This window comes from Rutidosis leptorrhynchoides, chromosome 5 (genome assembly GCF_046630445.1).
Source record: "Rutidosis leptorrhynchoides isolate AG116_Rl617_1_P2 chromosome 5, CSIRO_AGI_Rlap_v1, whole genome shotgun sequence".
NCBI classification, from domain to species: domain Eukaryota; kingdom Viridiplantae; phylum Streptophyta; class Magnoliopsida; order Asterales; family Asteraceae; genus Rutidosis; species Rutidosis leptorrhynchoides.
In genome coordinates this window covers 45554934-45569930 of record NC_092337.1, presented here as the reverse complement: position 1 = coordinate 45569930, position 14997 = coordinate 45554934, and the positions used below count along the sequence as shown (strand labels likewise).

The following is a 14997-nucleotide window of genomic DNA, read 5'->3' as shown; positions in this document are numbered from 1 at the left end:
GCAGGTCCTTAACAGCAAGTCTAAACGGCATGACAGCAAGTCTAACAGCGGAAGCAACAAACCTCTAAGCACCTGAGAAAACATGTTTAAAAACGTCAACAATAATGTTGGTGAGCTATAGTTTAAGTTGTAACAGTAATATAAGATTGACCACGAGATTTCAATGTTTCAAAACAGTATGAAAAGCATATGTATAACCGTGGGCACATGGTAACTAGACTTAACGTAAATATAAATATCACCCCCTAAAAGTACACATGGCGAGTGCGTATGTCCTCGAAGTATTAAACACCCGTTAAATGCTAGCGCGACTAGCCCGAGTGGGGATGTCAAACCCTATGGATCTATATCTAATATTCGCGTCTACCGGTTCAAAAACCAATAGTTAAACGTTACCGTGCTAAGGGGAATCTTTATGCCGTTGTATAACCCACACATATGTAAAGTTTAAGTACTCATGTCAAGTAAGTAAAACATAAAAAGCGCATGTATTCTCAGTCCCAAAAATAGTATAAGTAAAAAGGGATGCTATAACTCACAGTGATAAAAGCGGTAAAGTCGGTAATGAAAGTGTGCAAGTAGTAAGTCGGTCCGAAAGGTCGTCAACCTAAATCAAAGGTTACTAGGTCAGTAGGTTGTCTTTATAAGTTCTAATAGTGCATAAAATAAGTTTAAGTGTCATCATCATCATCATTCATCATCATAAAAGCTAAGTAAGTTTGACAAGAATAGAGATCGAAACAATAGGCTGACTTCGGTCAGCTGTTACGACCTCTACGTAAATTGAAAAGACGCGTAATCAGTGGCTATGGCTCCGTATACGAGTCCCCTAGTTTCTGACCAATTTACAGAACCAAACTTGTCTTTGTTTGACCGTGGCGACGGTTTAAGTGCGAGTTGGTCAGAAATTTCAGCACAACGTTAATAGGGTGTAATGACTTTCGGAAGGCCATACTCCTAAACCGTAACTCGGATTAAGACGAGGCCTAAACGGAAAATCATCTACTCGAACCGAACTAACTGAAAATAAACTTTCCAGTAGCCCAGGTGGTCTGATCAGATACTAAAAACAGTATGTAAGGTGCTCCGGTGGGGTTCTTAGTACTTGATGCTCATCACGGTTCTCATCTTTGATGCTTGTAGCTTCAAGTGTACAACTCGTTGATGGATTAGCATCACCTTGACTAAGATTCTACCATCAACACACAATATGTTAAGACCAAGTAAGAACACAACTCATTTAAGAGTCTTAGATGGATGATGAACCAATGTTACATCATATCCTTAGTCTTAACACAATTACAAGTTACATTTACAACTAAAGCTACAAACTTTACATCAATCAAACAAGTATGAACAAAATCTAAGTCAAATGAAGTGATGGAACCCTAAGCTAGAGAGCTTGGATCCCTTTCACACAAGTTTTAAGGTTACAAAGCTAGAAAGCTTGAACCTTTAGTGTTCTTGAAGATCTTGAAGCATAAAGCTTGGATCTTTAAGTTACATGAAGACCATAAACACAAGTTTTGATCTTTATAACAAAATAATGAGATCATAATTTAGAAAACTTAGATCCATCAAAAGATATGAAGATCCAAGCTAGAAAGCTTGCATCTTGGTTGTTCTTGAAGATCTTGAAGCATAAATCTTGGATCTTTAAGTTACATGAAGATTACAAACACAAGTTTGAATCTTTATAACAAAAAAACAAGATTAAAGTTAAAAATATATAGATCTACAAAGTGGGTGAAGATTCAAAGCTAGAAAGCTTGAATCTTCCATGTTCTTGAAGGATTCAAATCCATGTTTGAATCTACAAGATATAATCAAGATCAAAAGCTAAAAAACTAGACCCTTTATGATGATGATGAATTCGAAAATGAAAAGAAAAGAAGAAGAAAAAGATCAAAAACTTACAGGTTTTAGAGTGAGAAAAACTAGAGAGAAGATAGGAGAATAAGTGTGTGTGAAATACAAATGAGAGCAGTGTTAAATGAATGGAATAAGGGTGGTATTTATAGGTGAATGAGGGAGGGGGTGGTGGTGATGGCCGAAATTTTGGAGGGGGACAAGGGGGGACAAAAAGTTACTTTTTGGTTAATGGTTGTCTAAAGTTGGTGCTTATGTTGGGATCTCATGCAACATTAAGGATAATACTTGCCATAAATGCTAGCATGTTCCCTTTAATAAATGGGCATTTGTCTTACTTATTATTGGGTCACTAGTAATTAATAAGTGGGCTAAATAAATGGGCTACTAGCTAGAGTAGGGTGGGCTTAGGTCCAACAAGGTAGAAAGTCCAACAAGACTAACTAGTAAGCATAAGTAAATTACTACGCATAATTAAGCATCCATAAACCCAAGTAATTATTATTATAAAATAATAATTAATATTTCGTAGTCGTAATATTCCGATTACGACAAAAGTTAAACGTGTGCGCAGTTCGCGGTTTATTCGAAACGTCAAGTGACACTAACGGTCATAAAGCATCCGGTGATCAAGTTAAGTATCCTACGTACTCTAAGGCACGTTTTAATATATAAATGAAAGTAAACCATGTATATAAAGGTTCCAGAGTATAAAGTAGCACAGTACGCACAAAAACGCAGTTTCGTGAAAACACAAAGCACAAAAGCAAATCGAAAAAGTCGGGTCGTTACAGTTTTGCTTGTAAGTTTAGGATTACCAAAGAAACAAAAGTGTTGGGTTTTATAAATCTCGTGCATCACCTAATTGAGTTTTGTAATTTTTATTAATTAATTTGATGTAAAAGGATTACAATAATTGTGGATAAACATATACAGTATCACATAACTGGATGAGTTTTAATTGTGGATAAACTTCAACCACTTGCAGTGGGTTTGATTGAGTTTTAATTTTGGTGAGTTTGATTTTAGTGTTGAAAAAATTATTGATTTTAATGAATTATATGTGGTTTGATTTATGTTCGTGTTGAAAAAATTAGGACTCGTGAAATATTGTAGGAAGAAGATGATTTATGCGATTTAATTTGAGGGTCCTGCAATTTAATTTGAAGGTGGTGCGATTTAATTGATGCACAATATTAGGGTTCATAATTTTTTGGTGGAGAAGAAGGTTGAGGAAGAAAGAGTTGAAGAAATCACAGGGATCATTTAAGCAATTTTGGTACAAACTATGAGGACGATTTCAGCAATTTTATCAATAAAGGAAAGAAACGGACGAAAATACCCTCACATGTTTAGCACATGACTGGAGTTAACGGAATTTTTTGACGGCCGTCAGTCAGAGGGACTAAATCAGCAACGTTTGCAAATCACCGGGACCAAATCCATAAAAAAAAAAATATAGGGACGAAACCAGCATTTTAGTACAAACCACAAGGACCATTTGATCAATTTTGTCTTCTAGAAATGTGAAAGTACTCAATTACTGTTTACAGACTAATTACATCAATTTTTCAACAAGATCGATCACTCATTTCAATTTCTCCGGCGGCGAACCTTTCAAGCTCCAAATCACTCGTTTTCGTGTAAGCGTATACATATAGGCGGCAGCATATATATATATTAAAAAATGGGTTTATTTGTGATATTTGACATTGTTTACACTTTCTTTTTTACGTATTTTATTCTTTTTCTCGACCTATTCTGTTACTGGTTGGTGTATTTTAAATTGCATCTAGTCTATGATTTTTGATATCTTTATAATTGTATGTACGTGTATTCGTAGGTTTAAGGATATTGTGTAATATGGGTCTGATTTTTTGTGATTTTTGGTACTATTTGAAATGCATTCCAGGTGTTCGATGAAATGTCTTGAAGAATTTGGTGTCAGTTTTGATTGGTTTAGTGAATGTAGTGTATTCAGTAAGTTAGTTACTAATGTCAAATTGATTAAATGAATGGTTGTGTGCATTATCATGGAGCTAGAATACTAGTACAGTAGTACATAAACCTTTTATCAGGTAATTATGATAATATGGAGGTCACCCTTACAACCTTGAGGTTGATGGTTCGAGCCTTGTTTAGGATATTTCGTGGTGTATATATTCGTGTTAGTATTAGGTGGGTGTGTGAGTTTGCTTTTCAATAAAAAGAAAAAGTTATGATAATATGGAGGTTATTTTTGTGTACATAAATTGTGGGGCTGTTTATCATGCATTGTATGTGTTCGATACATGCCAAGTTTATAGCTACTTGGTAAATTGGTTTTTGTGTGAAGTTTAGACTATTTGACTAAATTTTAGACATACAAGGTACAAAGTACGAGTAGATTAACAAATGGTTGTGGGTGCTATATGTGAAATTGTGAGTGTGTACATGAAGTAGTCACAACTCACAAGTAAGTAAGTAAATTTGAATGTACTATTACTACATATCCTAAAGATGTTCATTTTCTAGAAATTCGTTTTCAGAAATGTATTTCGGTAGTATTAGGTTTAGCTTTGTTGTTGATGAAGATGGGATTGTAGCCTGAAACTAAGTTGCCATAAACATTGTCTTCTTAGTGTCTTAACCTTGCTCTTAGTAGATGCTGTATTAACTATTGAATATTGCGTTAGCGCATTATGCACCTGCCGAAATATATTGTATTGTCTTATGGTTATATCTGCATCGTTATTTATATGTATATGCTCACTATAGCTGAACCCTGTCCGTCTATTTCAGGTATAAGCAGGTTGAGACCTGTGTTATGCAGTTCAAATTCAATCTAGAATTTTGAGACAACGTTTGTTTGATTTGCTGCCTATATATCTTATACCATCCATTAAAAAACATTTTCAATTCGAACCACATCATAGCATAAAAATCTCCATTTATACTAAAACGGGCCAAATCATGAAATCCTTTGCACTTCTTAGATCTATCCGCGTACGTTCCACCCAACGTGAGATAACTGGGCCTCTTCAGTCTCGTTTTTTTCAACCGGATTTTGTTCCCGCAGATCCAAAAGCCAAGCCCAAAAAATACAAATTACCTGCATCTTATGACCCGTACGGCCCAAGACCTCCACCCTCTGAAAAAATCATTAAACTTGCTGATAAGATTGCATCCCTACCCCCTGAAGAGCGTATGCAAATAGGTCCCACTCTAAGATTGAAACTATGTCATCCTAGCATGCAGTCGATGTCAGTTGACGGGGTGGGCTTGGGTACCCAAGGTGGGTCAGGAGCTGGGTCAGCTAAGGCTGAAGAGAAGGTTGAAAAAACGTCATTTGATATCAAATTGGAGAAATTTGAAGCGGCTTCTAAAATCAAGGTAATTAAGGAAGTTCGTACTTTTACGAGTCTTGGTTTGAAGGAAGCTAAAGACATTGTGGAAAAAGTTCCTGTGGTAATCAAACAAGGGGTCACTAAAGAAGAGGCGAATGATATTATTGAGAAAATTAAAGCTGCTGGTGGTGTTGCTGTGATGGAGTAATGATCAAGTCTTTTTCGTTACTTTCTTTATGGTAGTAGATTTTGAGTGAAGACGTTGTTGGGTCAAAACGTTGACCAGCAGATCCAACTTAAGATTTGAATCAGCATTAGCATTAACATGTTATGTTTTTAATAAAGTTTGCAACTTTTTGCCATTAAATATTTTGAATTTGTCCAGCTTGGTATGTGCACAACTTCCTCCATAGCAGGTTCATTTTTTTGATTGTTCTTGATATTTAGCACTTGATTACAAATAGAATTGGTTGAGTGATATGAACCGTTAGTTGAGCGTTATTCGTCATTATAAACATGTTTGTTTGAAATGTAACAACCACATTCAACATAAGATATATTTCTGTACTCAAGGAGCATCTATGTTTGCCATTAAATAAACAGATTTATAGGATTGTTTGGATGTACATTACAAAATGCACATCTATGATATTCTTGGATGTATGTTAGGCCTAATGTATGTACAAAGTCAATATGCAGATATCGTGTTTATTTTAGACAAAAAGAAAAAAACTCTATGATTTATGAACTCTTGAAATATTTATGATCAAAATAATCAGATTTAGACAATAGAAACAAATCATACAGCTAGGGAATAAAATTAAATTCGGATTCTTTATTGCAGTAGTAACATCATCTGATCCATCATATTGTTAATATATGATATATGATGCCAGTAACACCTACAATCATCATCATATTGTTAAAAGCACTAACATAAATCCAAGTCATGCTATCTAAGTGCAATTACAAAGAAATAAAGTCTCTTGGCTAAACCTTAGACCATGAACAGCAATCACTTAAAGAGATAAACAAAAGACCACAAAAGGGGCCCACTTTATAATTATAGCCCAGCCGGCCCAGGCCCAGCCCGCCAAACAAAATACATAAACAAATAACAAATCCTAACAAATGATCATAGACAGGAAACAGAAGAAGAAGCATCCATGCTACTTACCTTGTTCATCAACCCTTTAATCTCATTCTCCAGTTTCAGTCTCATCTCTGGTGACAGACTATTCCCAGCCTTCTCCAACATCATTTTCATCATTTCAAGATTCTTTTTTATCCCCGCAACATCACGCACTTCTTCCACTTTACTTGGTTTCAAAATACTCATCGAGTTCTTAACGCCAGCAACATCACGAATTTCTTCCACTTGAGCTGGTTTCAAAACACTAATCGCGTTCTTGACACCAGCAAGATCAGGTATTTTTTCCACTCGAGTTGGTTTCAAAACACTTATCGGGTTCTTGTTGCTGACATCATGCACTTTTTCCACTTGAGTTGGTTTTAAAATACTTGCCAGGTTTGGGTTCTTGTCCCCAGCAAGATCACAAACTTCTTTCACTTGAATTGGTTTCAAAATACTTATTGGGTTCTTGTTGTTGACATCATGCACTTCTTCCACTTGAGTTGTTTTTAAATTACTTGTTGGGTTCTTGACCAGAATTGCAGGTTGAACATTATATAAATGTTGAAGCCGGTAACTTAAAAGAGCCGGTCCAAAAGGTCGGTTCTTTTCTAAATCTTGAACTGCATTACCAACAGTACTAGGGTTCACAAAAACAACTTGACCAGTCAAATATTGACCCGAAACCCGAGTCTCCACTTCATTTAATTCCCCATATTTACCAAATACAGAATTTAAATCTTGATTCGACGGCAATGGATGATCTGCAGAAAACTTCAAAACAAGAATTGTACCTCTAACTTCTCCATTACCATTACTGACATTATCTGAAGAAGGTAACCGAATTTCTTCAATCGTTTTACTTCTCTTCACGGATTCAATTTCAGTTGAAGTTGCGTTAAAATCTAACGGTTTTACCCCGGGAGACTTGATAGGAGTCCTGAAATTAACAACAGATCCATCACCTGAAAGATGCTGAATCCTGTAATTAACAAGAGCGGGCCCAAAAGGTTGATCGTTTTGAAGGGCCCAAAATGCCGCCCCGACACCAGAAGAATCAAGAAACACAACTTGACCACTTAGATTCTCGTTTAATACTAGCGTTTCAGATTCAATCAATGCACCATATTTGGAAAATACAAAATTCAAATCTTGTTTAGACGGTAAAGGATGATCTGGTGAAAACTTTAACAAAAAGGCGGTACCTTTAACTTCTTCGTTATCTTGTCGCACTTTGTTGTAACTGAGATCGATACACGGTACACCAATTTCTTTACTTTTCTTAACTCTCTTTTCGTTTCTCATATCGGGTCCGGTTTCTTGAAAATTCGGGATTATGATTGAACCAGGATTAGGAATACTTTGCTGCTGCAGGTAAATGTTTTTCCTCTGTCTCCCTCTTTTCTTCGGCTCACGGGTCAACCCGGTTGGATCCAAACCCATTTGTGGTTCACCATGGTTTCCTGTAAATGGGGGTGGCCCAACTTGATTCGTGACAGCTTGATTTAATCCTTGCACACAATTCGGTTTAGGAACGATATGTACATATGGCTTCGTGTATCCATTCTGATTTTGCAGGCCGCTGACATCAGCTTTCCCGGCTGGCATAGAAATATCGCTTTTTTTATAATGATTTGCGACAAATGGGTTCATGTACCCGTTCAAGTTTTGCATGCCACTAACATTACCGTTCCAAGTAGGCATCGAAGTACTGTTTTCCATATTTTTCTTTCCTTTTACGTCTTTGGGAACGATGTGTACATATGGGTACCCATTCAAATTTTGCAGACCATTTACACTACCGTTCCAGGCTGGCATAACAGTATTGTTTTCCGTAATTTTCTTTCCTTTTACGTCGTTATTTTGAGGAATGACATGGGCAAACGGGTGCACGTATCCATTCCAATTTGGCAACCCACTCACATTACCGTTCCAGGTTGGCAGTGAAGTATTGTTCTTTTGAGGAATTACGGGGACTGAAGATGGGTTCAAATATGCATTCCAATTGGGCGGGGCGCTAACATTACCATTCGAGTTGGGAATAGAAGAAGTATTGCTTTCTGCATTTTTCTTTCTCTTTTTAGGCATGAGTTTACCGGGACGCGGACCAGTCACCAGCGGGTCTCCAAAATTGTAGACTGTACTTTGACTTTGACCTGCTACCACTTCTGTTTTCTTGTTTGAAATTGATTGAGGTTCAACATTAACCGACCCAACGTTCTGGAAACTTATAAACTGTGAACCATGATTCGAGTTGTTTTCAACTGGTGGTGAAATGATAAATTTTTCCTTCTTTGTTCTCCCCCTTTTGGGTAAAGTTTCTTGCTTTATTTGCTGATTTGGCATCTCAACGTGATTTTCACTCGCTACATATTTATATCCCCATTTCCTAAATCCAAATATAAACTGCTTAACCGAATCAAAATTTTTACTTTGACTTGGAAAAAGACAATCTTGACCTGCAGATTGAAGCTGGTAAAGCACATCAGTTACCTCTACCGACTTACGCTTTCGACCCCGCTTTTTTTTATGCTTCTTCATGGGTTGACTATCACTTTGATTCAAGTCAATGTTTGACTCATGAATTCCATGTTCTCCTGGATAAGACAAAAGTTTGCTCTTCCTTCTATCTCTTGTTACAAGCTTGCTAAAATTTTCAAGATCTTCATTGCAAAATGCATTTTCCTCTTCGATCTTAATCTTTGAAGAAGACTCATTTAAAGGCATGAGCTGATGCATAGGAATTTGAAGATGCCCTAATGAACGATAAAACGCAGACAACCAGTTCCACTTAACAGCATAATCAATCACGTCAGGCATAGTAATATCTCTAGCAAGATCTTTTATATAATCAAGAAACGATGTGGGTTCAAATCGAATCCCTGAAACATCACCAAAGTTACATGCTTTTTTCGCTGTAGACAAACAAGAACACGTGAACTCTGTTTTAACACGTTGACCAAGCTCAGCTACAGCCTTTTCTAACGCATCGACAAATTTTTTTCCTTTATTTTGCGTCGGTAATTGATCAAAATACCCAACAAACGGTTTCAATCTAGACGCAGAGCACCAAACATAATTTCCTTTACCGCCGAAACATCTAACCAAAATATCGTCTTCGCTTGTGGGCCTCGCTCTAGCTTCTTTCGGTGCAGTAGAAGCATCACAAACTATTGCAGGCCACCATGAATCTCTTTTCATTTTATTGATTATAGCCCACACCAGATCACCCACTTTGAACTTAAATTCTTGTTCACCCAAATTAACATCGATCTTAACCTGATTTTCGTGCAATAACCCATCATTAACATCAGTCTTATTCGCCACTGCACCAGTTAATTCCACAAATAATGAAATACCTTCCATCGAAACAGCTTCACGGCTACTACTGGAGTCAACCTGGTCAAATCCCTTAACATTACCACTTTTTACAACTGGTGGTAGCACAGATTCAACACATTCTTTTTTTCCTAAATCAAACGAATTCGATACGACAGGATACAACAACTCGTCCATTTGATTCCCAGCACCATCTTTATTAGATGCCACTAAACCCTCATTTAGGGTTCCTGAAGTTTTTAGGGTCTCCATAAAAACAACATTCAACAAAATCAAACAATCACTGTCCCAATTTCAACTTCACAAATAGAAATCACTTCTCACCTGACCCAATTAAAAAGACATAAAAAGCACAAATTTTTACATTAGTCTTTTGCTATCAGTAATAAATTCAATTAGTTTTTTAAACCCTAATCATAAAACAATAAAAAGTTCGAATCTTTAACATAATTACAAGCTAAAAACGCCTAATTAAGGAAATACAACAAAGTATATACTGTGCGAAAACATGCAAGTAAAAATATTTAATTTATTTATAATATAAGATGAGGGATCAGCAGAAAAATAAAAATGTAGAAGTACCTGAAACTTAATTGCATTTGTGACTTGTGAAGTGGTAGATACAAATTAGGGCTTTTGATCGGAGAATGAGAATGATTCCAATTGAGAAATGAGAAAAGATGCGGTGCTGTTTAATGTTGTTTGTGTTGTTAGTGAGACGTTTGCACGAGAGAGAACTGGGAAGTACGTATTTGTGTTGTATCATATTTGGAAACTATATTCACACAACAACGAATCTCAATACCAGTATGGATAGGCCACACGTTGACAATCCTTCTCCTAGTCATTTTCTCCAGAGAAAAAACACACTTTCAAAAATAGAGAAAGTCATCTCTCTCTTCGACGGATAGATAGATTGCTTTCAAGTGGACCTCCGGCCAATAAGTAGGAAAAAGTTTTTTAAAAAATAAAATTGAATTAAAAATAAAATTGAGATTCCATGAAAATGGTAAAATCAAATTTCCATGAGTATTAAATTTTGTCTGAAATTTGATTTAGTCTCTTAAAGTCAGTCAAGTCGCCAATAAATCGACGCTAGCTGTCGACTCAATAACTAGAGCCTTATTGAATTTACAAAGCATAGATAATTTACATTTTAAAAAATAAAATTCATACAAAGCATATATAATTTACATTTTTAAATTGTGTTTGAGTTTTTATTGAATTTATTAAGATATATTAATAAATGGAGGTGATCCTCACACACTATTTTTTTATCCATCTACACTTAATTTACTATTATACCCTTAATTATACTTACAATAATAATATAAGTTCAATTTTCTAGGGGTATAACTATGAACTTGTGAGATAAAAGTGTAGTTGGATCAAAACGTGGTGTGTGAGGATCATCTCACATTAATAAATTATCTAATTTGTTTTTTATTTAATGTTAATTAATTAATATAATATTGTCATAAAAAACAACAACAACAACAACAATACTCAATTCCACTAAAGTGGAGTATGGGGGAGGTTAGATGTAGGCAGTCCTTTCCTCTACCCTAAAGTAAAAGGGAAGTCATTCTTCTACCCAGGATACCTATCGGTCCCCAGGTAGAGGAAGTCGTCCCTCCCTATTCTGTAGAGCAGAGAGGCTGCTTCCTAGGGACCTCCGACCAGAAAGAACCATGAAATCCGATATGTGAAGTAAAAATATACAAGTAAAGTTGGCAAAATAGAAGCTTTACTATGAATAATGTATACTCCAATACGATATATATATATATATATATATATATATATATATATATATATATATATATAAATAAAGCATATAACAATATTGAGTAATATAACATAAAAGTAAAATATGTGAGTGTCAAATATGCAAGTATAACAAGTCATGTAAGTACAATAAGTATACGTAAACATGTTGGTAAGAAGCATGTAGGTATAATATGCATTATAAAATAGATGGTATACTATGTAGGCATAGACAAATAAGTATGCTATGTTAGCATAAAAACATGTGATATGTAAGTACGTATAAATTAATTGCTATATAATGTAATACAAACATGTAACCATATAGTGCAATAAAGCATGTGAATATGCTACAATAAGTATAGATATATTATATATCCATAAAACATGTCCAGCCAATACGTAAAGTCCCACGAAAAAAAAAAAAAAGACATATATGAAGTGCACACAAGCAAGTAGTCATGAAATATAATATAAATATATAAGATAAATAAACACCATGTAGAACCTAGTCATCTATTCTAATTATACTCCTCCACAAATTCCTATCAGAAGTCATGTCCTCGGCCAATAAGAGCTCCTTCATGTCAAGCTTCAATCTATCCTCCAACCTACGTTTGGGTCTACCCCTTCTCCTTACGCCCCCTTCTCCTTATCTATGCTTTGTATGAATTTTATTTTTTAAAATGTAAATTATCTATGCTTTGTAAATTCAATAAAAAAGTAATATTAAATAATAGTTATTGATACATTTAATGTTATATTTCTCTTCTGCGATATAATTGAAAATTTAATAATTTTTTATTGTAATTTTTAGTAAAGAACAATAATTTCGTGACAACAAAATAGTAAGATGGACACTTTTAAAAAAAAAATGGAGGTCGTATATATTTTTGATTTTGATTTGATAGAATTACTACTGTACACTGGGTTAATATATTTACTCGTGTACATGATTTGACTGATTGCAAGTGTTAATGATTTGATGTTTATGTTTGTTACAAATTAATGGTTGACTTGAAAAGAGAGACAATTATAATATATTTTTTCAAATCAATTATATTCTCTTCGTCTCATAATTATTGTCTGTCATAACCTAAAACTAGATTTAATATATAATTGTGAGTTATATATTATTGTCACGGACTTATCTCGATAAGATCACGTGCGGCACTTAGTCTCTACTAAGTCAGCCTTACTCGGACCTTAAATGATTCAAGTAATCAAAAGAGAAAATATTATAGAACAAGTGGAATTGAAGAAAATACTTATATTGCTTAAGAATGCTTTACAAGAGAGAATGTTTGAGATTTGAGGTGTGGTGTGCCAAATGAGGTCACTCCTATTTATACTACTCTTACATCAAAATGGATGGCTATGATTAAACTAAATCAATGGCTATGATCTAAGTACTAGAAACTTCATGACCTAGAAATATCTATGGAGTTTCCATACCATTCCATGGAAGAATCAAGGAGAGAATTCTAGATATCTTCCATATGCTTCTTGGGCCTTCCATGATTTGGGTTATAATCTTAGTGGGTTGGGCCACAAAGTTGTTGGGTTGTGACATTCTCCCCCACCTAAGCTCGCGACGTCCTCGTCGTGTGATCCTCGTGATACTTCTTGATTTTGTCTGTGAACTGCCATAATAAGTCTTCGGCTTTCCAGCTTGCTTCACTATCGGGCAAGTTACGCCACTTAACTAGGTATTCTCTATAGCTCGGCACACCTCGTCTCTGTACAGTTCGATGCAACAAGATATCTTCCACCTCACGATCAAACAAAGTCGCAACTGCTATTGGTGCACGTTTGGAAACTCCTCGTTCTGGGTTTTCCTCGTCTCCATGATAAGGTTTTAGAAAACTTACGTGGAAGACTGGATGAATCTTTAATTTGGGCGGTAGTTGAACTCGATAAGATACATTCCCAACACGTCCAATTACCGGGAATGGGCCTTCATATCTCCGGATCAATCCTTTGTGCACCTTCCTAAATGTTTTGAATTTTTGAGGTAAAAGCTTCACCATCACTTGGTCCCCAACTTTGAACTCAACATGTCGTCTTTTCTCATCCGCCCATTTCTTCATTTTCTTGGCCGCCTTATCTAGTGATGCTCGCGCCAATTCGGCTTGTTCGTGCCACTCCTTCATCGTTCTATAAGCGGCTGGGCTGCTTCCATCATATGAAGCGGCTAAAGCATTCGGGGTCAAAGGTTGGCGTCCTGTCACCAACTCAAAAGGACTCTTCCCCGTGGACTCACTCCTTTGCATGTTATAAGAGAACTGAGCAATATCAAGAAGCTTAGCCCAATCATGTTGATTTGCACTTACATAGTGTCGAAGATAGAGCTCCAATAGTGCATTCACCCTTTCCGTCTGTCCATCCGTTTGGGGATGAAAACTCGTGGTGAAACTCAAGTCTGTCCCCATGATCTTGAACAACTCCGTCCAAAAATGCCCCGTGAACCTCGGATCTCGATCACTTACTATCACATGCGGTATCCCCCAATACTTCACCACATTCTTGAAAAATAGTTTTGCGGTTTCATCCGCGGTAACTTCGGATGATGCGGCTATGAAGGTACCATACTTAGAAAACCGGTCTACCACGACTATAGTACTCCCACACCCTTCCGACTTGGGTAAGCAAGTAATGAAGTCCATGGAAACACTCTCCCATGGTCCTTTCGGTGTAGGTAGCGGCTGTAATAGTCCTCCTGGTTGGCGTTGCTCTATCTTGTCTTGTTGGCATATTAGGCATGTCCGCACGTACGCCTCTACGTCGTCTTCCGTCCTTGGCCAATAATAAGTGCCTTCTACTAATGCCAGCGTCCTCTTGATACCTGGATGACCAGCCCACTTTGAATCATGACACTCCTTCAAGATTGTCCGTCTAAGATCACCCCACTTAGGCACATATAACCGGTCTCCTTTGGTGAATAATAGATCACCTTTGAGCCAAAACCTTCGCGTTTTCCCATCTCGAGCCAATCCAACAAGGTTTTTGGCTATAGGATCATGCTCTAATCCCTCCTTTTATACGATCTTGAAGGAAGAATTGTGGTTTTGTGATCGCTGCAAACTCCGCCTTACGACTTAGGGCATCAGCTACCACATTGGCTTTCCCAGGCTTATACTCCAACACATAGTCAAATTCGGCTAAGAAGTCTTGCCAACGAGCTTGTTTGGGACTCAACATCTTTTGGGTTTGAAAATAACTCGTTGTCACATTATCCGTCTTGATCACGAACCTTGATCCCAAAAGATAATGCCTCCATGTCCTCAAACAATGAATAATCGTTGTCATCTCTTTCTCTTGCACAGTGTACTTCCTTTCCGCCTCGTTAAGTTTTCGACTTTCGAATGCGATTGGGTGACCTTCTTGCATTAGAACTCCTCCAATAGCAAAGTCCGATGCGTCTGTGTGTAACTCGAACGGAATGGTCACATCCGGAAGTCTCAACACCGGTTCTTCCATGACAGCTCCTTTCAACTACTCGAATGCTGCTTGACATTTCTCATCCCACAACCAAGCTTTATTCTTCTTTAACAATTCTGTCAA

General features: G+C 36.5%; 2 protein-coding genes across 2 annotated transcripts; one reads left to right on the top strand and one right to left on the bottom strand.

Moving 5' to 3' along the window:
* The first annotated feature begins 3450 nt into the window (after positions 1-3450).
* LOC139848167 (large ribosomal subunit protein bL12c) lies at positions 3451-5754 on the top strand. The gene is made up of 2 exons (XM_071837897.1): positions 3451-3512; positions 4651-5754. The coding sequence occupies exon 2, from the start codon at positions 4822-4824 to the stop codon at positions 5401-5403; it is 582 nt and encodes a 193-aa protein (XP_071693998.1). The 5' UTR covers positions 3451-3512; positions 4651-4821; the 3' UTR covers positions 5404-5754.
* Positions 5755-6029: 275 nt separating this feature from the next.
* On the bottom strand, positions 6030-10398 carry LOC139847126 (uncharacterized). Its single transcript, XM_071836737.1, has 2 exons — positions 10249-10398; positions 6030-9990 (listed from the first exon to the last, which is right to left on the bottom strand). Exon 2 carries the CDS (start codon positions 9916-9918, stop codon positions 6331-6333), a length of 3588 nt encoding a protein of 1195 aa, XP_071692838.1. The 5' UTR covers positions 9919-9990; positions 10249-10398; the 3' UTR covers positions 6030-6330.
* Positions 10399-14997: the final 4599 nt, after the last annotated feature.